Raw genomic sequence first — 26,226 nt, 5'->3', positions numbered from 1 at the left:
CCAGACGGAAGCCACTCCTCAGTAAAAAGCACATGACAGCCCGTCTAGAGTTTGCAAAAAAGCACCTGAAGGACTCTCAGACCATGAGAAACAAAATTCTCTGGTCTGATGAAACAAAGATTGAACTCTTTGGCCTGAATGCCAAGCGTCATGTCTGGAGGAAACCAGGCACTGCTCATCACCTGGCCAATACCATCCCTACAGTGAAGCATGGTGGTGGCAGCATCATGCTGTGGGGATGTTTTTCAGTGGGAGGAACTGGGAGACTAGTCAGGATTGAGGGAAAGATGAATGCAGCAATGTACAGAGACATCCTGGATGAAAACATGCTCCAAAGCGCTCTGGACCTCAGACAGGGGCGACGGTTCATCTTCCAACAGGACAACGACCCGAAGCGCACAGCCAAGATAACAAAGGAGTGGCTTGGGGACAACTCTGTGAATGTCCTGGAGTGGCCCAGCCAGAGTCCTGACTTGAACCCGATTGAACATCTCTGGAGAGATCTGAAAATGGCTGTGCACCGACGCTCCCCATCCAACCTGATGGAACTTGAGAGGTTCTGCAAAGAAGAATGGGAGAAACTGCCCAGAAATAGGTGTGCCACGCTTGTGGCATCATACCCAAGAAGACTTGAGGCTGTTATTGCTGCCAACGGTGCTTTAACAAAGTATTGAGCAAATGCTGTGAATACTTATGTACATGTTATGTTTTCGTTCTTTATTTTTAATAAATGTGCAAAAATTTGCAAAAAACAGTTTTCACTTTGTCATTATGGGTTTTTGTGTGTAGAATGTTGAGGAAAATAATGAATTTAATCCATTTAGGAATAAGGCTGTAACATAACAAAATGTGGAAGAAAATGAAGCGCTGTGAATACTTTCCGGATGCACTGTACATGCTCGGAATTTAACACCTTGAAGTAAAAGCTAGCAAGTAGTATGAGCAAAATAAAAATGCTCTGAAAGGTTATTCACATTATAAATAATTAGGGCTGTCAGCGTTAACGCGTTAATCTATGCGATTAATTTGGCCGCGTTAACGCACTAAAATATTTTAACGCAATTAACGCAAGTTTTTTTTTTTTTTTTTTTTAACCGCAGCAGTACGGTTTGACACTGTTTCCGTTTTTAAAACAATCATTTCTCCGCGAAAATAAGGAGCAGAAATCAGTTTAAACTCGTGGATGAATCAGTCGGGTTTCCTCCTGCTCCTCCTCCCGTCTCCCCCTCTGATACACAGAGGAACGGAGGGCGACGTGTCGGGTGACGCGGCGCGGAAAGAACTGGTCACACGAAACCTTCACCGTGATTGGTCAATCCGTTTATCTGTCAACATTTCGGGGGGAAAAAAACCAATGAACACTCAGTAAATCACAAAGGACCTCCCACCTCACAGGTATGGCTCATTTAGCAGCCTTTCAGTCAGAGAACCAGAGGACATGGCGCGAGGACAATGAGGCTCATTTCAGAGCTGAGATTGTTCTGGAATGTTTGATGTAAAACACGTGGGGGTGTGTCACATGCAAAAAACTTTAAACGGTGAATTTAATTTATTTTGTAAAATGTATAAAATGCCCCCAGCCTCCAGAGGGTTAACGTGACATATTTGAATGTCAGTCAGTTATCAAGGCCACTGGTTCTGCTGTTCAGTGTTAAAGATGACAGGACCAATGGGGTCTCAATATACTTCTTTTTTACTAATCTGATGTTTCACTGAAGAAACAATTTATCATCCACGATATTAAATACCTCGCTGGCACTGTATATGTAGGAGCCTCTTTGAAAACACAGCTCTGTGTGAAGTTTTGTCTTTAAAAAGAATGAACTTTTAACTTTTAACTTGCGATTAATCGCGATTAATCGCGATTAATTAATCGCAATTTCAAACTGTGCGATTAATTAGTTAATTTTTTTTAATCGATTGACAGCCCTATAAATAATGCATTAACGTGGGGCAGCAATTACTGGTTGGTATAACTGTAGCTCACGTTAACTACTTTATATTCTGTTGAGCTATCTGTCACCGTGTTTCATATTTTATTAAGCCAATGTTAGTTTTGTATTTAAAATCTTAAACCACAAAGTAACTTTGTAGTAGCCGTGACATTAATTTAGTGGAGTTAAATTAGAAAAGTCGCCTGAAATGTAAAATACTACTAATGACATAAAAAATATGTTGCACAGTAAATTGACTTGGATACATGCCAACAATGCAAATGTTGCTAAATGCTCGTCACGTGTAATAAACACTCCGGTCTTTACTTCGATCCCACGCTATGGAGAGAAGCTCTAAATTACAGAAGGAAAACAGAAGTGAGTGAGTGATAGTTTTGACGGGATAAGACCAAAACAAAATGTCCCCGAGACATAAACATGTTGAATTACTGAACGTGTTCTGGACTTGACCGTCTGATTCACAAACTGACCAGAACAACTAAATAATGTAAGAGGAAACACATTCCAGACAAATATACACACACAATGAAGACTTTGAATCAGACGTAACGACTGGACATCTTCTCTGAGATGGGAAGCTGCTTTGTCCAAATCAAAATGCCATGCCTTATTAAAAAATACTAATCATTCGATTTGAATATTTTACAATTTGGTTTATAAATGAATAATTTTATTTGTTATAGGTTTATTGCTTTTACTGTTGAAGTGCTGTGAGAGTTCAGGATCCTTTTTTCTTCTTCTCAGTATTCGGATAAAAATGCAAAGCATGCCAAAGACCGATTGTTCCTGTTTTAGACGACGTACTGTGCCGTTGGTAAATGTGCTATTATATGTACATATATATTCTGTTTTTTTATAATCAAAGATTCCTGTTTGTGCGTGTGTCTCAGGCTAATATTGGAGTTTGAGCTGAGGACGAAGGAGGAGTCGGGTCTGGTGCTCTACATGGCAAGAATCAACCATGCAGACTTTGTCACCATACAGGTACCGTCTACCGCCTTCAGTGCCATCTGCACGTCGTCTTCTTCTTCTTGTTTTCCGCACAGTTCTATTTATTTCGTTATGAATTCAATTTGGTTCGTGACCACTCAAGCTGCTTTTTTGTTTTATGAAGCAACGTTTTTGACATGGGCTTCAGCTAACTTATTGTGCTGTAAAGAGTTGCTCACACAGGATGACGTGTGGAAGTGATGCCAATTCTATGAAAAAAATTATGGGAAAAAAACGTATAATTTAGAATTAGGGAGTTTCATATTCCCCCTTTCCCCCAACATTGTTTTCTGTCTGCACTGTGAGATTGTGCCGGGACTAATCGTGTTTGTCGGCTTCACCAAGGTCACCATATTCCGGAGCATAGAGGTTCATATTAACCACGTCAGCTTGTCATCCCTCCGTCACGACCCTCCGTCTCTCTGCTCCTCTAGATCAAGGACAGACAGGTTTGTCTCGGTTATGATCTTGGTCATGGAAACATATCTGGCTGCGTCCCCTTCTCCATAAACGATGGGAACTGGCACAAGGTAAGACCGTCTTTCATTCTTTCACGCTTGTTCATTATTGAACAATAAGTCACTTAGATACCGTCCTGGTTATTTACTGCGTTTTGATTTGGATTCAAAGAAACTGTTGCATGTAGATAACTTTCACCATTTGTTTTTGTCAAAGCATCTTTGCTTCCTGCTATCCTAAATATTCAGTACCGGAGACGAATTTACAAATTTCCCCACTTTCTAGAACAATTAACTATTTATATTAACTATGTTTTATCATTAATACAATTAACTATTATTATTAACTATGTTTTATCATTAATACAATTAACTATTATTATTAACTATGTTTTATCATTAATACAATTAATTATTATTAACTAAGTTAGATCATTAATACAATTAACTATTATTATTAACTATATTTCATCATTAATACAATTAACTATTATTAACTATATTTCATCATTAATACAATTAACTATTATTAACTATATTTAATTATTAATACAATTAACTATTATTATTAACTATGTTACATCATTAATGGACACATGTTGGCAACATTTGTTTATTTACCTCCAAGACAACATCTAGTGTTTGTTGATGCTGTGAAATGACTGACGTTGTCTCTTGCTCTGAATATTGTCCGATTAAAGTTTGTCCGTTTATTTTGACCCTCCTTTCATTTCTGTTCTCTCAGATCCGTGTGACTCGGAACAAGCAGAGATGTTTACTGATGGTTGACGGCCGATACAGTAAACAGATGATCAGTCCAAAGAGGGTATTGTTTTCTATTCTAAAGATTTGAACCTTTTCTCACATATGAAATACTGCTCATAGCTGCACCTACAAGCAGGTTCATGGCAGACTAGTAAAAAGAAAATACTTTCTGGAGGAAAATATAAAGAAAAAGGCTCGAGTAATAAACTACTAATATTACAGCCGTGCACTTATTGATCAAGTTTGATTAAGGATTGTTTTATTATTGGGTCAATACCGTACCTTGTGTTTCCAGGCTGACCTGTTGGACGTGGTTGGGATGCTGTATCTTGGCGGATTACCACAAAACTACACCAGCAAGAGAATAGGACCGGTAAAAGACATTTGTTATATTCATGGATTCCATATTTATGTTTAGTTTCTAATTAACACACAAGAACAGATTATTAATGTCCAATAATTGTGGTTGATTGATGGGTATTTTTGTAACCATTTTTAAGTATGAACCAAAAACATCCTCTCTCTTTCTGTGTGTAGATCCTGTACAGTATCAATGGATGCATCCGTCGGTTTAAGATGGTTGGGGGGGCGGTGAGCACCAAGGCTGCAGCTACAGGTCAGGAATGTGTTTATGATGCAACATGTTGCTGCTGGCGGGATGCTACCGAGTGCATTCACTCAAGTATTGTACTCAAGTACTGTTTTGAAGTATTTCTAATTACACTCCACTATATTTGTTTGATAATTTAATTAGTAATTATTTTGTATATTAATAATACACATATGTAACATATGAGTTATGTGTTATTTATTTAAATAAGAGTTTATTGATCGTGGGAGGAGCGTCAGAAACTTCTAAAGAGTATATAAAGTAATTCTCTTCTCGATCTCTTCCTTTACCAGCTTCAACAGTAAAAGTGATAAACACAGGAATGCATCAATAATTATAATCCATTAAAATGTATTATTCTGAAAAAGGGCCATTCTGCACCAGTACTTTTTACCGTCATGTGATGTTGACACATTTGTACTTTTGACACTGTTTTGCTACTTGAGGATTGAAGCTCTGAGTTCTTCTTCCACTGCTGCGTTACACTCGTAACTCGTTTGTTCAAGAGAGATTCAAGAGATTCAAGATGTTTTATTTGTCACATACACACACAGGGTGTGCAGTGAAATGAAAGTGGCAATGCTCAGCAGGAATGTGCAAGGGCAACAAGTACACACTATTTACAAATAAAAAACAACACAATATTTACAGTAAGTGTGTGTGTGTGTGTGTGTGTGTGCCTAAGAGGGGCAGTTGTGTGGGTCTATGTGGGGGTCCTGGTGAGGTCGGAGTTCACAATCCTGATGGCCTGAACTGTTGTGTATCTTAAATATTGATGACAAAGCTGTTTTGTTTTTCCATGATTGTTCCATCCATCCCTCCTCTCTCTCTCTCTCGTCCTAGGCCGCTCTGAGGCAGTCGTAGAGGACTTTAAATTGAACATGGCCACGCCCACCTCCAGTCACATGATCGGAAGATGCTTTGTTGCCACTGAGACTGGAACCTATTTTGAAGGCACCGGCTACCTGAAAGCAGGTGAGACGAGAATGGAAACGTTATTATGAGATCTTGTCAGCCTGTCATGGGTCAGCGGCCGTCCAGGTACAACCACCCATCAGTGATCTAGGAAAACAGAACCGCAGCCAAAACCCAGTCCAGTTTTACTCTGAAAGGAAGCACTGTTCATTTTGCATTTCCTTGCTATAAAGAGGATTAATAATCGCTCTCGCCGTCTCTCCAGTCTCTTCTTACAGAGTCGGTCTGGATGTGTCGATAGCATTTGAGTTCAGGACCAGCAGAACCAGCGGGGTGCTTTTAGCCGTCAGTAACCAAGCAAAAGATGGATTGGGACTAGAGATCGTCGAGGGAAAGGTAAGTAACCACGATAATAGGAATAGTTCAATATTCAAAAACATATGTTTGTTCTGACAGAGTTTGGAAACATCTAACCTAACTCTGTTTCATTATTTAGAACACAGATATGAGGGGTATTGAGCTTCTTTTTAAAGTCTAACGCTCACTAAATAGTTGAATCCATAACCAGACATTTTAAAACAAGAATTGAATTTTACGAAAGGGGTTAATGTATCGAACAATCTCTAGACTGACGACCCGTGGCTGTGTCTGCTCCCCCTTTGAAAACCACACATTTGACCACTTATGTTATTCTATGGATTATACAATGGGATACAGTACAACATATTTATTATCAATATTACTTTGCCACTTTGAGTTAAATTAAGCTTTTATTCGAACTGGCCAGAAAAACAAAAATGTTTACTTCCTAAAATGTTGAATTAATCATTTTAATCTACCTTCTGGAAGGTTGTAGGACACATTTTAGAATATGCAGCTTCCGGGTTGAATATGTCTGCTTAAAAACCACCAACGCACAATGGAGGTACTTAGATTACACACACAACAACATCCGCTGTTCCTCTAGCTGCTCTTCCACGTGGACAACGGAGCTGGGCGGATTACGGCGGCGCACACGCCTGAGGGCGAAGGCTTCTGCGACGGCCGGTGGCACTCCGTCACCGCCAAGAAGCTCCGCCACAGGGTGGAGCTGCTGGTCGACGACCACCAGAGCCAAGCGGAGAGCCCCAACGCACGCTCCAACACCTGTGACACAAACGACCCCATCTACGTCGGAGGATATCCGGGTACGAATGCCTTCCAACGCACGCCATTAAGATGAAACGCGTTAACACATAGGCATTGTTCTCCGATCAAAACTAGAGCAACTTTAAACACGCGTTACGCTGTGAAACGTCACCGTTTTATTTTTCCCTCAGACGGAGTTCGCCAGGCAGCTCTCTCGACCAGGACTTCCTTCAAAGGTTGTTTGCGGAACCTGAAGATCACCAAAGCTTCTAAGACCATGGAAGTGCAGTTCAACAAGGCTCTCGAGATTAAAGGAGTCCAGCCTCTCTCCTGTCCTGCGGCAGCGGCCTAACCGGCGCCACAGAGCTCCCTTTGTTGTTTGCCCAATACATTACGGTCTTGGTCTTTGAACCTGCACTGGGCACAATGTTTGGATCAATGAGTAAAACACAACTTATTTTGTGCAGGTGTGGGGTCCAAAAAGTAGGGGATATCTGCATCACAGGGGCTCCAGATGTCAAAATACTTCCTTTCAAAAACAGTTTTTATTCAATTAGGGTTTTTTTTGTGATCAAATATTTTATTGGTTTTTGAGATATGCACATGCAGAAGAAAAGATGTACACATCGTACGTATTCAAAGGTACTCAGACAAAAGACATACAAATACAAAATAAAGAATATATAGAGAAATACGGGTAGACGTGCACAAATCTGCACACATTAACATGTATATGCACATACCTGCATACCCCAATGCATACTTCAATTAGTTAAGCAAGAGTTGGGCGGTACAGAGGTTTTGCGCTCGTGTCTCAGAATTAGTGCCCGACGCTCTCCCATCGAGGCTGTAGCCAAACTAACAGGCAAAGTTACCCGGGTCAGTTTTCAATAAGAAAACCTTTTCTTCAAAGTTCTTCCTCACATCTGCAGTCTGAGACTATGTCCAGCGTACGATTGGTCAGTTTCAAATTGAGAACAAACGGTTTTAAAATGTGTTTTTTTGTCCGCTATGCAATGTTCATGTTACAGGTGCTCACCGTATTCAAGAGAATTACATTCTGTGATATGCGAGAGCTTTACATCGGATTTGTTCTTCAGTGGAGTTCCTCAGAGGTTGAGCAAGGCATCTTGAATCTTTCAGTTACATAATTTTACCCTCGTTGCGTAAGCTTCTTTGGAAGAAGGGAAAAATCAAAATTTTAAAGATTGTGTGTTTTCTACACGCGTCCTTCATAAACCTCGTTCCCTGAGATGTTGAGAAAATCTAAATCATTTGTTCACTTATTTCATATCACCACACATGTCAACCTTGTTCAGACATCCAAATGTCCTCTACTTATTTCATAACCTTTTTATCCAGACAATTACACGTGGAGCCAACCTGATAAACCCAATGACATGAATACGCTTCGTCAAATAATGTGTTCGTTGTTTGGGAGAAAACTATTTTATCGATTGTTACAGTGACACTTTACTGGTGCTTCAATATACAGGATGGAGAGTAATGATCAGAGTTTATGGTGCAATATTCCTTTAACATTCCACACTTCTATCAATTGATTTGATTGCCATCATTGAACATAGTCATACAAGCGTGTTGCTTTTCTGTGATTTTAAGGAACACGGTTTCTCTCGGACACTAACGGTGGTGCATGTTCTGCGTGGTGTGGCTGGAAATACTTCAGCAGCAGTTTCTAAAAATATATTCTTTGATCGCAGCAAACATTGTCCTGTCGTTCTTTGAAACTTTAGATGAGATTAATTATGTTGAAATGTATTATTGGGAAAAAATAGAAAACTCATCTGAACCAGAAGGATGTGTCAGGATCCCGTCTGGGATCGCTACTCGACACTGAAGGACATCTTTAAAGCAAATTATTTGTTGGATATATTCTCCTCAATAAGTAATAAGACTGATAATTCATTAGCCCTGCTGCTTGTTCACTGGCCGTCCACTAGATGGCAGTACAGACCTTTTTCACATGATAAACTGGGTGCAGACTTCCTGGATTACCGTCCACTGTTCCTGTAAATTTCATGTATCAATAACTCAGTGACTAGAGTTTGTCAACCACATTCAATAATTTTCATTTTAAATTGTTGATTGAAAAAATTATTATGTGTGCTTGTCATCCTGATTTGATTAAGTATTTCTTCTGTCCCCTAATTACCACGAGGGAACATTGAGACAGCGTCTGCAGGGTCAGAGTGTTGATGGCTGAGGACACTTCTAAGGCGATGACCAAACACAATGTACCATCAGAACACTGGAGATGGGCCTCTATACACCCGTGTAGATATTTCATTAAAAACTAGACATTTCCACCTCGAATATTCATTTACCACAACAATGTATAGAGTATATTTCTAAATAATTTAATGTCATCTTCATTGGAAAAAAAAAAATTAGAGCACTTTTCTTTGAAAAATGAAGTTCTTCTTTTCCAAGTGACTAAACATTTGAACTATAGTGTATATATAAATCCTTATATCTCAACTCTTGATAAAACATTTTATTAAATCACATAAACTTCTTGAATCTCACAGACAAGATTTTAGAGACAAATGTCCCAGCATTGCTGTTCCAGATGCACTAGAGGGCGGTGTGAGACCACAAAGAGCAACTATGTCCCTTGTACATGGAACCAACATTCAAAGTTGAAAAATTATCTCTTTGGCAAATATCTTTCTGGAAACATCCCATTTCCCCATTTACTGATATGTAAATAAAACGGATGAAATGACAGGTCGGATCCATCTTTGTTGTGCATCTTTTATTATCGTAGACCTTGTTATATAAGGTGGAGAATGGCCAGTCCACCCACACCTTGTGCCTGAAGTGGAATGTTCTGAAGATATATATCAGATCGCTCATTAAAGCACTTTGTCAGGTTCATTTTCCCATACTGTGATGTCCCTAAAACAGACCCCCACCACACAAACCCATTTAATTTCACCACTTTCCAGGAGAAAATACACAAATTCACCGTTTCAAGTAGTAATTAGGATAAAATGAGGCATTCATTTAAATAACACATTGTGATTAGTGACCCAATACTGGACACATCGAGGTTGTTCATCTTGTCGTCGCACATGGGCAGATGTGAAAGTCGTTAAGGTGGTGCACTCCACCTGCTCCACCAGTAACGCAGACAGTCTGAAGGTTGAGGTGAAGTTCAGCTCAAGAGTTTCCTCTTCATTCAGAGCTCGATACAGCATGAACCCAAGTCTTTGTCATTCAAGCATTCCATGTTAATATTACTGAAAGTAAAGCGATAGCCCCTGAAACTACCGTATTAATACGAGTGTAGATAGTAGACAAAATAACTGGGGAGAGCCAGCAAAGCCGTAGAGTAGAAACCTCCCAAGAAGAGCAGCATTGGTAATCCTCTACGGTGTGACAGCACTGTCCTGGTGTCAGGTCTGGTGACTTATTGCATGCCGTCGGTCCTCTTGAACGGATCCAGGGTCAGTTTCAAACGTGGATGTCGGTCCAGTCCGGTGGTCGAGGCCTTTTGGGAGCCATCGCCCGTGTCCCACAGCCACACCCAAACCCCCCGGGGGCCTTTTCCTGCCCCCCCCCCCCCCCGGGTTAAGCAGCTATTCGGGGTATGGCTGCCCCTACTCCTCATCCAGGACTCGTCAGGACGACAGCAAGAGGCCCGTCAGTCGCTTGCCCGTCAGTGACTTGCCCTGGTAGGAAGCAGAGAGATCGAGGGGGGTGAAGGCGATGGCTGTTAAGAGCTTTGATGACTGTGGAAGGAAAACTGAAAAGAAATTAAAAGATGGAAAAACATGCATCAAAACTCCAAAAAAAAGGATGATGGACAACAAATGATGGCAAAAGCAGCGATGTAAAGGAAAATAAATGGTGGATTTCAAGAACGATAATGTAAACATGAATGCAAACACAATGCCTGACAGAAGCTACATGATGAAGCGAGTAGTGGAGCAGAGAGGTAGCTCGAGTTTTACACCTCAAAATAAACATGTATCCTTAAATTGTGGACTAGCCGACGCAAGTGTTGGAGCTCATCGAGTCGCCACGGTGACGGTCGCACAACGGGCCTTCTCCAGTCACCATGACTCTCGTGTGTAACGCTGCGCCGTAGATACTCTGGCCCCATTAGGACTGCGTTAATGGAAGAACTGGGAGGAAACAAGTGTTCGGGGATCCTTCACCCACGAGCTTCCTCATGGGAGTTGCCGTGATTCACCGTAAAGAACCGCTGGTCAGCAGCTCATTTAAGCATCGACATTCACGCGGTGCTTTGCATTGAGCGTTTACGGCTGGATGTGAGCGTGTAGAACGGGAGGCGAGTCTGAGTCACTGTCATACGATATCAAATCCAAAACTTCATGTCGTGCAATGAATGCTGTTCAAGAGTTGGAGGCAGCGAGACACTCACCACACTGCGGGTGAACTTCTCCAGGGAGGTGCGGCGGCCCTGCTCCACCTCGGGCTGGAGGGTTGGAGACAAGTTCAACATGTTCAAGACCAAAAAAACATGAATGTTCTCCAGAATGGATTATAGTGTTATTACACACACACACTGTCTTTCCACAATCCTGCTTCATCGGTGAGTGTGAATAATTCCAGTGAATCAGCCCGAAGACGTATCGTTGATGCCCATTTACACAGCGACCTCCGTGAGATTACTCCAATAACACTCGACTGATTTTATGGCAATACTATGACTTTTTTACATCACATTTTTCACAGATAAAAATTAAATAAAATGTTGCATTTATTGCTAAAGCTGAAGATTGTCAGTTAAGGGGCAGAGACGACAAAGGGTCGAGACTAATAGTGTCATACTATGATTATTTTAATGACACGCATGTCATGCCACATACAAAACGAGCGCAACACGTTGTATTAAGTGAACGCTATGAAGCATAATAGAAGACTCATTTTTTACAGATGGTGAACCCATCATTTATAAAGTGTGGAACAATGCTTTATAAAAGATTAAGTGTTTACTCAAACTTAACTGATGCTTCAGTTGGTGTATAGCGTTACCAGCATGTTATAGTAAAACACTGAGGGGGACTATTCTGGAGAACAAGGGCTCTTATTTTGCTAATTTAAGTACATTTTGCTGATGATACTACATCAGGGTTTTGAATGCAGGACTTCTAGTCAAATGGTGCATTTTCTCAATGTAGTCCTTTTATTTAAGTAAAGGATCCACATTTAACTTATAATTCTCCCACCACTGGTACAATCATACAGATGTACATAGAAATTAACTTGTGAATAAATGACAACACGCGTACCTTCTTCTTGGCCAGGTCCTGGTACACGTTGGAGCGCAGGAAGCGCGTGTAGCTGTCACTCTTCATCAGCTTGTAGATGTGGTCCTGAAAGAGGCGGTAAGAGGCAGAGAGACGTTCATCAGACCTGGTTTGAGATAGCTATCTATATATGTATACAGTATATATATATATGAATAATTTGTTTACGGTGATAATTCTTCACATAAACAAAAAAATGTATTTCACTAAATCAGAAGTGGCTAAAGAAGAGGAGGTCTTTCTGCATCTAAACAGGTATCAATCGGCCTTGTCCCTTTCCTCAAAGTTCCCTTGATGGGGTGCTGTCCGGGTCAGGATCGAGGAAGAATTAGTGCCTCCAAGACCGATTACTACAACGAGCCCCTTTAGAAGATCTGACAATGAAATGTGGGAGTAAAAATGGCAGAAGACGGATAATAGAATAGTTGTTCACGTAAAGGTCAATCTCACTTAGTATACATTATTAAACTGGGCCCAAAGTAGATTAGCTCCACTAAATCTAAGGGAGAGCGACACCTGCTGGAGATGGAGGGGAACAGAGTTCACACACTGAAGAAACGAGCGCTATGGAGGATGAGATTCTCCTCTTGAATAAACTGTTCCAAGGACGGTTGATTTAGTCTCTAGCTGTGTGTATTCTGCTTCTGTTTCCAGACAGCATCATTATGAATGAACGCATGAGGTCATGGGTCCATCTGGATATGAAAACAGGATGTAGAGTAATATTGACACTGGAAATTCTCACCGATGTGGTTTAAAACCAGTTTAAAGTTTTTGCTGAGCTATTCATTTCTCTTTTAAATTCCATTTGTGTATTTACAGACAAAAAACATCTCCCTCCCTCGCTCAACCTTTTAGCTGACGGGTGGGAACACACATGTGGCTGTTGAATCACAAAAATAAACTCGGCATGGTATTTTAAGTACATGGATTATTTTCATGCTCTCTTGTATTGTAAAGGTCAGTTGTGTATATATTGATATTCCTGTGTCTGGGGGAGGGAGTTAGAGGTGATTTAAAGTGTTTAATTTAAATTGGGAATGTTAAACCTGCAGCATCCACGATAAGGAAATACTTTATGTGACAATATTCCCGTTGTTGCATCTCCAGAGAAGTCTGTCATGATAACGTTTGACTGGGTAAATCACTGATGATCAAATCGAATTTGAGTGCAACAACTGGTGGAGGAGGCTGGGATACGTTTGGCTGAACACTCTGAACTACCGCTCCTTCCCGCCTCTCGTCGTCTCACCTGCGCGTCCTCATAGCAGTATTGACTGGGGTCCTTCAGGTTCTGGCTCGTGCGTTCGTAGCTGTGCGAGTCCAGGTTGATGGAGCTGGGTGCTCCCTCCGCCAGAAACTCGGCCCAAATGTCCTCCGCTCTCTGGGCAACGTCCTTCTGGGGCATCCTCTTCAGGCCCTGCACGGCCAACCAGAACCTGCAAGGCAGATCAAATCCCCCTCAGATCTTCATTTATCTTAAAGAGTGTCTAAACAACCTGATCATGTCAAACAACGCAAACCATTTATTGTTTGTGCCAATTTATATGCAAGAGATTAAGCACTTTCACACAGTGTTCAACAATCTTGACATTTAAGATTCAGTTTTCAGTGAAGTATCCATAAATATGAGTGCAAGTTTAGAGTATTTTACTAGTTTCCAAAGAAAATTCAGAAACCATTAAATAAAAACTCTTATATAAAGCCGTGTCAGTTGGATGGGACGATAAAAAAAGAACTTAAAGAAAATAAAAATAAAACATTTTCACAAGATTTTTAAGGCATTCTTTTATAAGACTGACTGGGTTGTTTTGGGACATCCAGACTTTTAAATACCCAGCATAAGAGTCGTTATAAAGGAAAGCAGACAATACACTGTGTTGCATATAAGAGGCAGCAGAGAGACACAGGCGGACTGCCTCCAATATTAGTTGTGTATCTATATTGATCTGCAGACTGGTTCAGAGATAATATTGAGAGAGACACTCTGGGCTCTGCTTGTCACTCGCTGTCACTCTCCCTCAGTGCGTTTACAAAAGCTCCCTCATGAAAGCAAAAGAAATTAAAGGTCAGAAACAAAGATGCGAGGAGACTGGTAGCCAAGAGGTGAGAACTGATACGGGTGGACGCTCTCCGTCATGCACGTGTGTCCTCATTTAGCTCGGAGGCATCAATGAGCTGCAGCTCATCTCAGTTCATTCCCAGACTCGATGGTTCCCAACACATCTCTAGTCTCCTCTGCTGTTAGAGACGGTCACTCACAGCTCTGTGGCATAAAACTCAGAAAGCAATGTACTTTAAAATTGATGTATGCAGCTCAACATGATATTTGTTCCTACTTTTATGAATTGTGTGTTTATGACATTTTCATTTCTGTGAACGGCACTTTGTCTTCTTTGTGTGTTCAAGGTGCAGAGAGATCTCCTGGACTGGGACCAGGGAAACATTTCACTCGTGGTTTGTCTCTTCCTGTGTTTACAGAGTGCAAGTGGGTTGAAATGGTAGGGTGGAACAATAAGGATGCCAAAGAGAAATCCGTCTGTTCTGGCTATTTCCAGAGCAGTGGAAGCTTTTGAATAACGGTTTTACTCTCGTCACAATGTCACAGGGAGAAAAGCACAAAGTGAGATTATACAGCCGTATTTTTACATGGAACAAACTTCAAATCAGCAAAAGGAGTTTCTCTGAAGCTGAATACATTTTCCCTTTCCGCCACACTCTTTACAAAATAACAAACAAACATTTTGGAAATGAGCATTACATATTCTCGAGCGCTCACCGCAGGTTTTCTGAGCTAAACTCCGACTCCAGGAACTTTAGGAAGAGCTCCTGTCCTGCCGGGTCCTTCAGGGCCTCCTCCAGAGAGAAACCCCACTTCTTCACCCGCTGCTGACTGGGCTCCTTACTGGAAGGAGGGGAAGAAGCAGAGAAAGAAAGACAGAGCAAATTTGAACCTGAAGTTTCTGTAGAGTTGTAAAGATATTTAAAGGAAATGGTGGAGAAACTCAGTGGCTGACATGAATTTAGAGGACGGGATATGACTGAGAACTACAGTGCAATCAATTGTGAAAAAGGGCTGATGTTGACGTGAGATGCGCGTCAGGAAGGCTGCGCATTACGCCAACAGTCATTTGAAAATCACTTTCAATCTCGAAGGGAATGTACTTCTCCCATCCTACAATTAATAATTTCAGCTGAATTATTAAACTACATTAGTCACGATGATTATACGTCTGCTCTAATCAACTCGGAACAGGCCGGAGCTCAGGACAACTCGCTGAGCGCTGTGACTGCTATTACTGCAGAGCGCTACCTTTCTCAAAGGATAACCAATTATTTTACATTGGTGGATTATTTGATTTGGATTGAATGTGAAAACTGAATGACTGAACTTCATTCACCAATTTATATAAAGGCTTCCCGATAAATACCCCGTGCTGCCGTTAAATCACTCTCGATTCTACAACAGTGATGCGTTTATTGAACCAGAGCCATCGTCTTTTATTCCTTATCAAAACCTACATAACCCCGAAAATACACTGTACATTCTAAACATCGATTATCTATTATAATATCTGACTGATGTGTGACCAGATAAACCATCACATGAGGGCGTCTTCACTGGCTATGGAAGTGAGACTGCTCTGGTTTATGGTCTCATACCTGGCCTCCAGATCCCAGATGGAGGGGTCGTCGCTGGTCCAGGGGTTAGACGGGTCCAGTGTCGACACAAACGGGTCGTAGTCCACGTACTGCTCAGTGTAGCTTATCAGACTGACACATGGGACAGAGGAAAGGAGAGGTTGAGTTGAGGGTGTAAGGTCAAAGGTCAACATTGCACCCATTTCAAAGGTTTCTATATTCACTCAATCAATATTTCCTCTGTTTACCGGACGTAATTGTGACTTTATTGCGACCTGAAGGTAATGGAGGAGATTATGAATAAACAAATCGTAAGCAGGAGCATCTGTTCTGATGGAAAGCTTCAGACGTGACGCTCCTCTCTCTCTTTGAGTCTTTTGATGCAATAAACAAGAACCGAGAGACGGAGGAGAAGCGAGTGCAGCAGCAGGACTCTGAACACGTTTAAACTGATACTCAAGAATCTACAACTCAAATGGGATTATTTACGACATGTAAGCCACTGTCGCATCCTTCCATGACATAAGACAATATCTGTATTGTAGCTATAACACATTTGAGTACTTCAAAAGTTAAAATATATATTTAACTATGAATAACTTTTTCATTTACATTTTATTGCAATTGAGAATATGGACACAGAAAACATGTTGCACTTTAGTCAGACCACTATTTAGGTTGTAACCATCAGGGATAATGGACCTGAAGGCTTTAATCAGGCCTGGGGAGCTCGTAAAGTAACAGACAGCAACCAAAACGACACATTAACACAACCAAGAAAATGAACTGAAACAAACAAACAGTCAAATAATGGATGCGAGACAAAGACCATGACACAACACAGCGCTTACATGTAATAAGGTCAAACAAAGGAGACCTGAGCTATGAGGTATCAGTGCATTAAGCCACAGCACAAGGCAGAAGAGACTCAGGACCACGGACAGCGACACTCTGAGGTCACCGGCCTTCTTCCTCTGTGCATCCAGCAGCTCATGTTGTCTTCTGAAAGACGCGCCAACACAGCTGAAGGGTATCCAATTAAAGGACTTGTTTTGATGTCTTTTGACTTTACATATTTCCATAAGTGGCAGTGTTGACACATTGGCATCATTATCTCATTTAGACAGCAGTCTAATCTGACTGACAGCTGGACCAGACTAAGCTCCCTAGGACAACAACTACTACGTTATCAATTAGTTAACTCTTCACTGACATCCGTCAGCACGGTGAAACATTTTAACTTCTAAAGCAAATCAGTTTCATTAAAGTAATTACAAGAATGCCACCGGAAATCTTTTCAATTCCGGTGCAGCGCCTTGCTGAATCCTTTGTTTTTACAGACGCCTTCAACAAGTGGCTTATGGCAACAGGTTGGACTCTTAGTACTACTATGACAGATAAAATAACTGTAAACAAAGTACGATTTTAGAAGAGCAGAGAGAACATATTCTTTAAAAGGTTTTCCATCCACCAGATTAGATCATGAAAGAGAAGTTGGAGACAGAAATGCTTTGTGGGAACTGCAAAAATAAGGTGAGGCAGCTCTTATTGTTCTCTGTTCAATGGGCTGTCGCATGAATGGGAGTGACTCGAGGTTGACCTGTGCCTTGCCCTTTGACCCCTATAAGGGCATGACATCCAAAGAGCAACCAGAACCTCCTACAGCCGTGAACCGAACCCATTCAGCCCCAAACATAAAGGACAACATCACCGATGCTGTGGAGTTTAAACTCATCATACTTGCACTCCAATACCAAATGCCACACATCACCTCCATCTGCCACTGCTCGAACAGATAGAATACAAGGAGGTCAGAGCACGAGTTGTCTGGTTATAAATGGTCAGAGACCTCACAGCAGACAGCTGGAGTCTCCTTCTCAGCCAACATGGTGTATGGATTAAAAAAAATAAAGGTTAGACATGCTCTTTATGATGCGCTGTAGAGTAGAGTTTCCTTCACTGTACCTTTCAGCAACTTTAGACATCTTCATACGGTGACGGTCTACCTGGGTGTTCAGGAATAAGATCTGGAAGAGATGAACGGAGTCCGTGTTTGTTTACGCTGGTTTTGTACAGAAGAAAATAAAATGGTGATCTTGAATTTGGTAACATGCAGCAATCAAGTATCTTAGTATCGCTATAACAAACAGACCACGTTTGAGTTGGCAACCTCAGTGGTAGTGCTAGTGCTCCCGTTTCTCATCATTAAGATACATTTCCCCATAAGCCAGTTGCATCTTGTTGTTTTTGGTCATCTTGTTGTGGTGAACAACAATCTCTCTTAGTTCTAAGAAACATTAGAGTTCCTGTCATATAGCATTAAGTGTAATATGCAGAAAAGAGGCTGTCAATGTCCTCAGTGACGCTTCTGTGGCAATGACGTCACACGCTGGAGGGAACAGTACAAATATATATTTGTCTTTATTTAAATAAGCATTTTACCTCTTTCTGTGCATCCTCCTTGGTGCCTTTCCTGCGGTGGTGCCAGGGAGTGTGTACGGGGGGTGAGCGTGTTCCCTCCTCCACCAAACCGTACACCGACTGGTTTCAAGCAGGATAGATAGAGAGAGACATCGTGTACTTGTGGGTTTCTAGCAGCGCAGATAAAGCATTAAAACAGTCGCTAGGAAAGTCACAATGCACTTGGAAAGATGAACATTGAAATTTAAAACGTATTGCCTGCATGAATGTACACGCCATCAAGAAACTGAGTTGTTATGATTGTGTTATTTGTCAATTTATGTCCACTGAAATTAAAGTAATCTGCATTTTAATGAATTTTTCTTTTTCTAAACGTCGGAAGACCTTCAATAATATCATACCAAAAAGCTTCCCACCCCGTCAGTGGAGCTCATACCTTCTTAACTCTATTGGGGTTCTTCATGCGTCTGCATTTCCTGATGTCCATCTCTGTTGTGTTGACACATCCAGGCTGGAGAAAACAAGCAAAACATAATAATAAGTATTACAGTGGGAAATGGGGATTTTAAATTGTGAATATGGGTGGAAGATGAGGTAGACGGCTCCCAACAGTACATGCACACAGGCTTACCACAGGTCTATGGACGTCCCAGAAGGCTCTCTCCTGACTGTCGAGGATCTTCCTCTCGGTTTTATCCTTTTTCCTGTCGATCCTGCAGATGAGCTCAGTCAGTGTGAGAAACACGGCACGCAGATCTGTACGGCCGTTGAATCAGGATGTGAGGATAAGAAGCGGCGGGGGAAAGCCCGGAGATTATAACGTCCGCGTGCCGATCAGTTTCCAACAATATGGAAGACCATGTGCTCAAAGGTTCGGCACGGCCTGTGCACCAGCTTGTGTAATTGTAATTTGCAAAAAAATAGAAAAAAATACCAAGATCAAGTCATCTTGACAAAAGAACAGAGTTCTGTGTGATGACCGGCATCTTCAGAACCGTTGGTCACAGACCAGGAAGCAATTCTCAAAAAGATGCTGCATGCAACTGGCAGAATCACCATGTCCTACATTCTGGTTTGCAGGTACACGCACAAGTTCATATATATATATAATATTACAGTGTAGTCTGTCAGAAACACTCACTGTTCATGAAATGTCACACTGAGGTTTTATTGTATTGTCTTTTAGCTTAGGTGCGGGTGACATCCCTGCATGCATCAGTTTTATGAGTTGCCGTGGTAACAGCGCACACTTACTTGACCTGGGCCTCAGCCTGCAAGTAGATAAACTCCCACTTCCTGGCAAAGGCTCTCTGCAGCCTGGCTAGGTTCTCCTGTTGGAGAGAAGTAAGAGACACGGATTTGTTGTGATCAAAAGAAACATAACACTTGTTTAAAATTCAAACCAGAGTTTTTAAGCTTCTGAGATAAAATAATCATCGTATATCATCACAGACGCACATGAATCTGACCTTGAGTGTAATTTTATGCCTTGAGCTTGACACAAAAATCACTGAGAAGTATTGATCTGTGTCTGAAGGGAGAATCTAGCACTCACCGCCTCATAATCTGCCAGCTCCAATCTGGTCTTGTTCTGCATGGTCCGCTTGCACAGGTAAATGGCTGCAGGAGGGAAGAGAGCGTCAAAAAACTGGGATTTATCAGTAGGTCTGTACTCATTTCCTTTCACCCATACATCTCTTCCCCTATGCACCTGCCTCACCTCCCATGGTAGGAGAGTATAATCAGTTTTGGCCGCCTGTCCACTCGTGTGTCGCTTTTGTAAAATAAGGTTGAGATGAGGCCCTGAGCCTAAACTCTGTGGTGGTTGGTCCACTCTACAGGGTTAAAGTTGCGCTACCGCTAACAGCTCAGTGCCATTTGTATTTCTATTCAGGTAAAACCTGGTACATAGGTGCGTTTAATCCTATAAAAAAGGAATAGTCATTAAGATTCATTATATCAATCCCATTTTGAGATGTACATACATATACACACACAATATCCATTTTATGTGTTTGCATTCTGTAATTACCTCTAGAAGTCAATCGTTATTGTTGGCGTCTCAAGTGGCGATGCAGGTTTCCTCAGACAAACTTCATTGAAACTCAAAATGCTTGAATAATTTTATCGTTAGCCGGATAAACCACGAGACCGTTTTGAGAAGAAACGTTACCATGTACTCATCCTTTGAATTAAAATAGTTAGTGTAATAGTTATAAATTAAAACAGGACGTTTAATTGTAAGTTTGCCATACAGTTTATATAGTCATATACGACTGGTTAAACGCCACAAACTCATGAAATTGTCACAGTAATTTAAACTTTTCCCAAAGATTAATGTGTATAAGTACCGGCCACTTGTTATTCATAGTTTTCTCATGGTAATCTATTGCATTTTGACCATGTACAAGAAAACTATAGAATGCAAAGGCCTAGGCTGCTGAAATCAGAGCAATTCAACCTTTGCCCAAAGAGTAATGTGTTTGAATAACAAGTGGCTGGTACTTCGTTTCCCCTCACAACAGTCAGTATATGCAAACACATTGCTCCAGCTGCGTCACAGATCCCACATGTTTAATGGAGCAGAAACTGAGACTATTTCTCATAGAGTATAGTTGTTTCTGCAGATAACATTAACATTGTGGGAGTCGAGCTGTGCTCTACATCCAAGCTATAAATATCCACTTGGCGCTACACTAATTTGTTTTCAGTCTTTATTTAATTAGATGTTGCTTGGCGAAGATAAAAAAATGTTTATAAATCATTTCTTAAAGTGCTGTTTGGGATCAAGTTCACTTCAGTTATGAATGGATCAATGTATTGTACCGATTTTGGTTTTAGAGTAGAATGTGCTCAACTTTAGCCTCATGAGCACTTTAAAGCGCTGTGAATTTACCGGTGAAATATTATTAGAGACATTGATACTGATAAACAGTCCTTCATATCGTATGGCTGTCTTTTAGTGCCGTTCACTGGTATTACGCATTTATATTACGAGGATAATACAATTTGATGACAAAGCTTTAATCCTTCAAACATTGGGGAACACATGCATAAAAGATTTATTACAAATGTGTGTGAAAGCATCCCACTTACCATAATCTGTGTTCTCGGGCTCCCAACAGTTGGACGGCCAGAAATACGGGGCCTAACGAGAAAACAAGGGAAAGAGTGAAACGATTCGACTCAACCAGGGGTCACGGCTTCAAGGACCTACAGTCAATGCAGGATGTTGCATGCATCAAAAACATTCCGTCACCTGGAGGGGTGCCGATCCCCTTTGGGAGAGACCGCGTGACGCACCAGTGCAATGCAAACATGTTCGACTGTATTGAACCGATTCAGAACAGCCGACGACTAAAACTCGTGTCCTCGTGAGACGTCCTGAGGAACGCCGAGGCGTGGGAGTGCTGCAGCAACGCAAGTGAGTAGCGATGAAAGCTGCTAAATAAACAATGGGAAGGCAGAATAATAATAAAGCCAACAGCTGGTGATCGGATCGTTACTCGACGGAGCTCGCAGGGTTCGAGTCGGTTGAGGAACCATCTTCAGTCGTTTCAATGAAGGGAGTTTTTACAGGGTGTTAATAGTTTTGATTTCCCCCGTTTCTCTTCGCCTTGCACTTAGTTTGCCTGGACAATGAAAGGTGATTATCTTTGTGTAGCTTTTCTCCTATGGCGAATGGCCCTCCTCCACCTCCTCTCGACTCTGGAGGAGAACCGGGGTCAGACCTCGGTGACGCGCACTGACGTCTGGCTTAATTAAACTGCTTCTCCAGCTCTGGTGGAGACTCGGACCTCCAGTGAAAAGAAAGGAGGAAGATGCTATACGGATCACTTTTATCTCGCTGGCCGCCTCGCTGTTCCCCACTGAGGAATGTGAAAACATAGTTTCCCGTTTTTAATTCGGAAACTCTGGATAAACCCGACATAATTAATCAGCTACTTTAATGGCACTGTTGCATCGGTGAACAGTCGAGGAGTAAAATGACTTTCTTTGTGTCCCATGATGACTAATTCTAGAGCACTACTCTACGACAGGTTTTTGGTAGCCGCCTACTCAGCGGAAAGCTGGCTTTACTCTCGCTTGATGAATATTTTAACAGATCACCATTCATTTTTAATAGGGTCACAGGATCCCTACACAGGACTGAAGAAGCTGTGGACAGCGGACAGACGTACGTGTGTGTGTGTGTGTGTGTTGTAATTACATTACAGAACAAGTAATCTTCACCGGTTGATTAAAGTCTTTATGAAAAGCAAGTGCCCGAACAATTGGATTAACTTCACTGGACTTTTTGATATCACTCACACTAACGCAGGATTAGTTTGATCTTAGGTCCGTGACAAAAAGGCACGGGCAATTTGCATTTATTGAAGAAAACAATTGTAATCCAATAAAATAAAGTGCGATTATTAGAAAATCAAGCGATTCCAAGAATGGCCTTCTAGTGGAGGCCGTGGCTTTAAGTATTTTAACCATTGAAGCGTTTTCCACTGGCTGAAATGTCCACGAGTGGAGCTTCAACCAGACTTCACACCTGTGCTTTGAGCTACATGCTAAGGTAACCTCACCATGACGATGCCAACACGTCAGTCGTTAGCCGAATGGTAGAGTCTGCTACAAAGTAAAGCTGCTGCTGATGGGAATGTTATTCATTTCCCTGGTATTTGGTCATGAAGTGGATCATTTAAAATGTCGCTAGATGAAGTCAAAGGACTAGATGACAACGTCGATACAAATAAAGCTTTTTTCTACACAGGTATGTTAGTATTTCTTATGGGTAGCAACATTCCCACAATTGTTCTTACATACTTTTTAATGTTGAAACTATACATTGAGAATCTGGAACGCTGCCATGGGATATTTTGCATTGACTGTAAACTAAATCCTTTACTCGTCGCGTTGTAAAATAATCCAGCAAATGACTCAGAATTCAATCCGAGGTCAGAAAATGCAGAATCAGATACCGTCTCATTCCATGTAATGGTAATTATAACAATGTTCAAGAAACCAATAAGTTAGCCTTATTGGCAACATTTGATATTCCACTCAGTATCAGGTGACGAGAGAAGTTCACCAAAGAGTCAATTACCAATTCCATAAGTCCCAACCGACTCTGTAACCCTCTTAGCCGAGACGCACCCAAAAGAAAATGTTCAGAGAACCATCGTCGTGCTCGCCGTCAGTCTTGAACCATCTACACCGAGAGGACGAGTTCCGATAGCAAGAGTAGCCGCTGCAGCCTCCCTCTGTCTTCATCAGCTCTTGCTCACCTGAAAGCGGAAGAAAGTGCCGTCATCTTTGAGGGCGAGGACGTGGTCCGAGATTGGGAAGAAGTACCCCTGGGCTGCAATGAGGCTCCCGAGGTGCACGGCCTCAGCTGCGACAGGAAGAGAACACCGATCACTGTGGGCGCCTACGACCATCAATATCAGCTCACAACCATCTTCCATAGCCTGTTGTATTCTTGTTAATCGAATATGAACTTCAGCTATAAGATACAGCACTGAGGTGGTTTGACTGGGGATGTTCATGATGACTCATGGACTCAGTCCAGGCTGTGGGCTGTTGCTCCAACGATAACCCGTGCTCTCCCATCACGCCTCTGGTCAGCTCCACGAAACACATTCACGACTGAATGGAGCCGTTTGTTAAAACCTGCATTTTTTTAAATTTCCCTGCCGATTCTGTCGTTTCTGCACCGTATTCGTCAGTTTTAAACTTGTGAATACGTAATCTGAGTCTGAAGATAAAATGTAAGGCGGACTGCAAAGATATTCTATGTATTTATAACTATTAGGTTTCTAAAATATAACATTGAACAGATTTATGCCTGTAAGACCCCCCCCCCCCCCCCCCCCACCCAGAGTCTGATCCTTCATAAACTAGACAGCTGTGATAAACTCCTACCTCCTGTTATCTCAACATTAAAATATATATACCTCATATACACATAGGTGGAACTCATGTGATATTTACATGAAATAGTGAATAAAGCTCTGTAGTTTGTTGTCATGGTAGGCTGTTGCCTTTAACATACATTATATTCAGCACTGCGGTCTTCAGTGTTAGCAGCATCATTTGTCAAAACCTACCTGCATCATCCATGCACAGGTTCTTCATCAGCCACTGTACGATATCTGTGCCTAAATCGGGTCAGACAGGAACACAAATTATGATTATACAGCGTATGGATACACATCTGGTAGAGATAGGGTCATTTAAGAAATAGAACCATATTTAGAGCTACATGTAAATGTGTAAAGTCTTTCCCATTACTTATCCCTTTCAAAATAAAGGGATAAGACAAGTTTACTAAAATGAACTGTGTCATAAACTTAAAAACTGCATTTGAAATATTAAGAGGATATTCAATCTTTAAACTAAAATACCTGCAAGCCAAATTTAAGAAATAATTTCAAAATAAGAGAATCCAATGACAAATAAATAAATATTCTCACCGCTTCAACTCAAGCAGTCTCAACTCTCACTGCTCAAATTTAAAATGATTAATTTAAGATACGATTTTTTTTTTTAAATGATTAATTTAAGATACGATTTTTTTTTTAAATGTTCAGTGGAGTTAGACTTTAATCTCATCTGTGCTTTCCCCCTCTGCTTTCTCTGAATCCCGAGGGAGGTGGTGATTAATTCTTCACCATTCATTAATTTCTTGCCCTCGGCTCTCTGCGCCAACCATACGAGCTGCTGTTCTGCACATCCATCCGCTGCCGTCGTAATTGTGTTAATTGATTATGCATTTTCCATAAGTGCAAGGACTGGGAGAGTGAAGAAGAATGTTAATAGCCTTTCTTTGTTTCCATCATTTGTTAGGGGTGTGTCAAAGCCTCCCACTGTGGCTCCAGACTTCAGAGTGATTTAGATCATCACAACAACAACCAGCTGACTGCCATCCCCAACAGAGGTACAACCGGCTTATGAGGTTATTCTTTTTCTATTTTAAATGTCTTACGCATGTTTCTCATTAATGCAGTTAAACACTTCGACACCTACAGCCGGTTGGAGGTTGATTGCCTTGCTTAAGGGCACCTTGACGGTAGAAGAACAGCACTATTAATTACATTTCCACACTCACTTTCAAACATTTAATCCTATGTTGTCCTTCCACTTTCACAAGCAATTATATCTGTTGGGAGACAATCCTGGCCAGAAAAACAGCAGCTTGCTTGTTTGATAAAAAACCAATGCATATTTTTGAGGAGCCTCCAAATAATTATTACCTTGGAAGCCCTCCAAAACTTCTGCATAATCCAGAGGAGAGGAAATAAATGAAGGCGGGTTTTAACAGTCTACCTTTAGCAGATAAAGAAAACACTAAAGTTCTCGAGCTGATGCAATGCGACGTCTTTGTGAGGAAGGCCAGAAAAACCTCTGTTTGAGTTCAGATTCATTTTCACCATAGTGACAATCTTTCCTTTAACATATTCCCATAGATTCAGACATCTTAACCAAACAACCATATGTGGCAGATCGGAAACCATTCTGGTAAGGTAATCTTGCAGAGCGGGAGGATCCTAAATGACTCATGTGGGTAGTTTTGAAAGGCAGTTTGTAGCTTAAGGTTGAGGACTTGTTGTTTTAGAAGGATTTCATTCGAGAGAACGAGAGGACTGACGAACCAACCCTATAAACACGATCCACCAAGAGGACTGGGAGATGGTCTCCTCAGGGCCCCCTTTTGACTCGTGTGCAACCGTTTGCACAGTGCAGGGTCTGCCCATCTTTAACATCTTCTCCCTCTTACCTGTAACAACACTGGGGATTTTGGTCATGAAGCTTTTCACCGTCCTGATGGCCACGCCCTCCGTCTCATCCTGGATAAGAGTGACAACGTCTTCAATCTGCAGAGGCCGGCAGGCCAAGAGGACAAAGACAGAAAGGGAAAAGCAGATCCTGTTATATTCAGATTGAAGACCACACATGCAGAAGCTGACCCGTGTGAAGAAGCTCATCTGTGTACCTCCACACAAAATGTGGGTGCTTTAATTTAAGCACAAACAGATGCAAAGTTTTTCAGA

The 26,226-nt window shown here is 41.4% G+C and overlaps 2 protein-coding genes across 6 annotated transcripts in view; one reads left to right on the top strand and one right to left on the bottom strand.

The window, feature by feature from the left end:
* lama2 (laminin, alpha 2) overlaps nucleotides 1–8,546 on the top strand; it is a 170,330-nt gene extending 161,784 nt beyond the window's left edge. For all 5 annotated transcript variants that reach the window (XM_056427389.1, XM_056427388.1, XM_056427387.1 and 2 more), the window contains 9 exons: nucleotides 2,846–2,939; nucleotides 3,380–3,475; nucleotides 4,149–4,229; nucleotides 4,464–4,541; nucleotides 4,706–4,784; nucleotides 5,622–5,753; nucleotides 5,959–6,089; nucleotides 6,661–6,880; nucleotides 7,013–8,546. In XM_056427389.1, coding sequence (XP_056283364.1) covers nucleotides 2,846–2,939; nucleotides 3,380–3,475; nucleotides 4,149–4,229; nucleotides 4,464–4,541; nucleotides 4,706–4,784; nucleotides 5,622–5,753; nucleotides 5,959–6,089; nucleotides 6,661–6,880; nucleotides 7,013–7,173 — 1,072 coding nt within the window. In that variant the 3' untranslated portion in view covers nucleotides 7,174–8,546. The remainder of the gene's footprint in view (nucleotides 1–2,845; nucleotides 2,940–3,379; nucleotides 3,476–4,148; nucleotides 4,230–4,463; nucleotides 4,542–4,705; nucleotides 4,785–5,621; nucleotides 5,754–5,958; nucleotides 6,090–6,660; nucleotides 6,881–7,012) is intronic.
* Nucleotides 8,547–10,465: 1,919 nt separating this feature from the next.
* Nucleotides 10,466–26,226, bottom strand: part of rgs6 (regulator of G protein signaling 6) — a 51,549-nt gene continuing 35,788 nt past the window's right edge. Inside the window, exons 2-17 of the mRNA XM_056427390.1 lie at nucleotides 25,953–26,049; nucleotides 24,283–24,333; nucleotides 23,461–23,567; nucleotides 21,281–21,332; nucleotides 19,740–19,804; nucleotides 19,439–19,515; nucleotides 18,816–18,897; nucleotides 18,621–18,695; nucleotides 18,206–18,304; nucleotides 17,729–17,790; nucleotides 15,785–15,895; nucleotides 14,901–15,026; nucleotides 13,374–13,560; nucleotides 12,104–12,187; nucleotides 11,233–11,286; nucleotides 10,466–10,516 (exon numbers count right to left, since the gene is read on the bottom strand). Of these exons, the coding sequence (XP_056283365.1) occupies nucleotides 10,466–10,516; nucleotides 11,233–11,286; nucleotides 12,104–12,187; nucleotides 13,374–13,560; nucleotides 14,901–15,026; nucleotides 15,785–15,895; nucleotides 17,729–17,790; nucleotides 18,206–18,304; nucleotides 18,621–18,695; nucleotides 18,816–18,897; nucleotides 19,439–19,515; nucleotides 19,740–19,804; nucleotides 21,281–21,332; nucleotides 23,461–23,567; nucleotides 24,283–24,333; nucleotides 25,953–26,049 (1,380 nt within the window). The remainder of the gene's footprint in view (nucleotides 10,517–11,232; nucleotides 11,287–12,103; nucleotides 12,188–13,373; nucleotides 13,561–14,900; nucleotides 15,027–15,784; nucleotides 15,896–17,728; nucleotides 17,791–18,205; nucleotides 18,305–18,620; nucleotides 18,696–18,815; nucleotides 18,898–19,438; nucleotides 19,516–19,739; nucleotides 19,805–21,280; nucleotides 21,333–23,460; nucleotides 23,568–24,282; nucleotides 24,334–25,952; nucleotides 26,050–26,226) is intronic.

This window comes from Pseudoliparis swirei, chromosome 12, assembly GCF_029220125.1.
Source record: "Pseudoliparis swirei isolate HS2019 ecotype Mariana Trench chromosome 12, NWPU_hadal_v1, whole genome shotgun sequence".
In the NCBI taxonomy this organism is placed as follows: Eukaryota; Metazoa; Chordata; class Actinopteri; order Perciformes; family Liparidae; genus Pseudoliparis; species Pseudoliparis swirei.
This window is presented reverse-complemented; position numbering and strand designations above follow the sequence as displayed.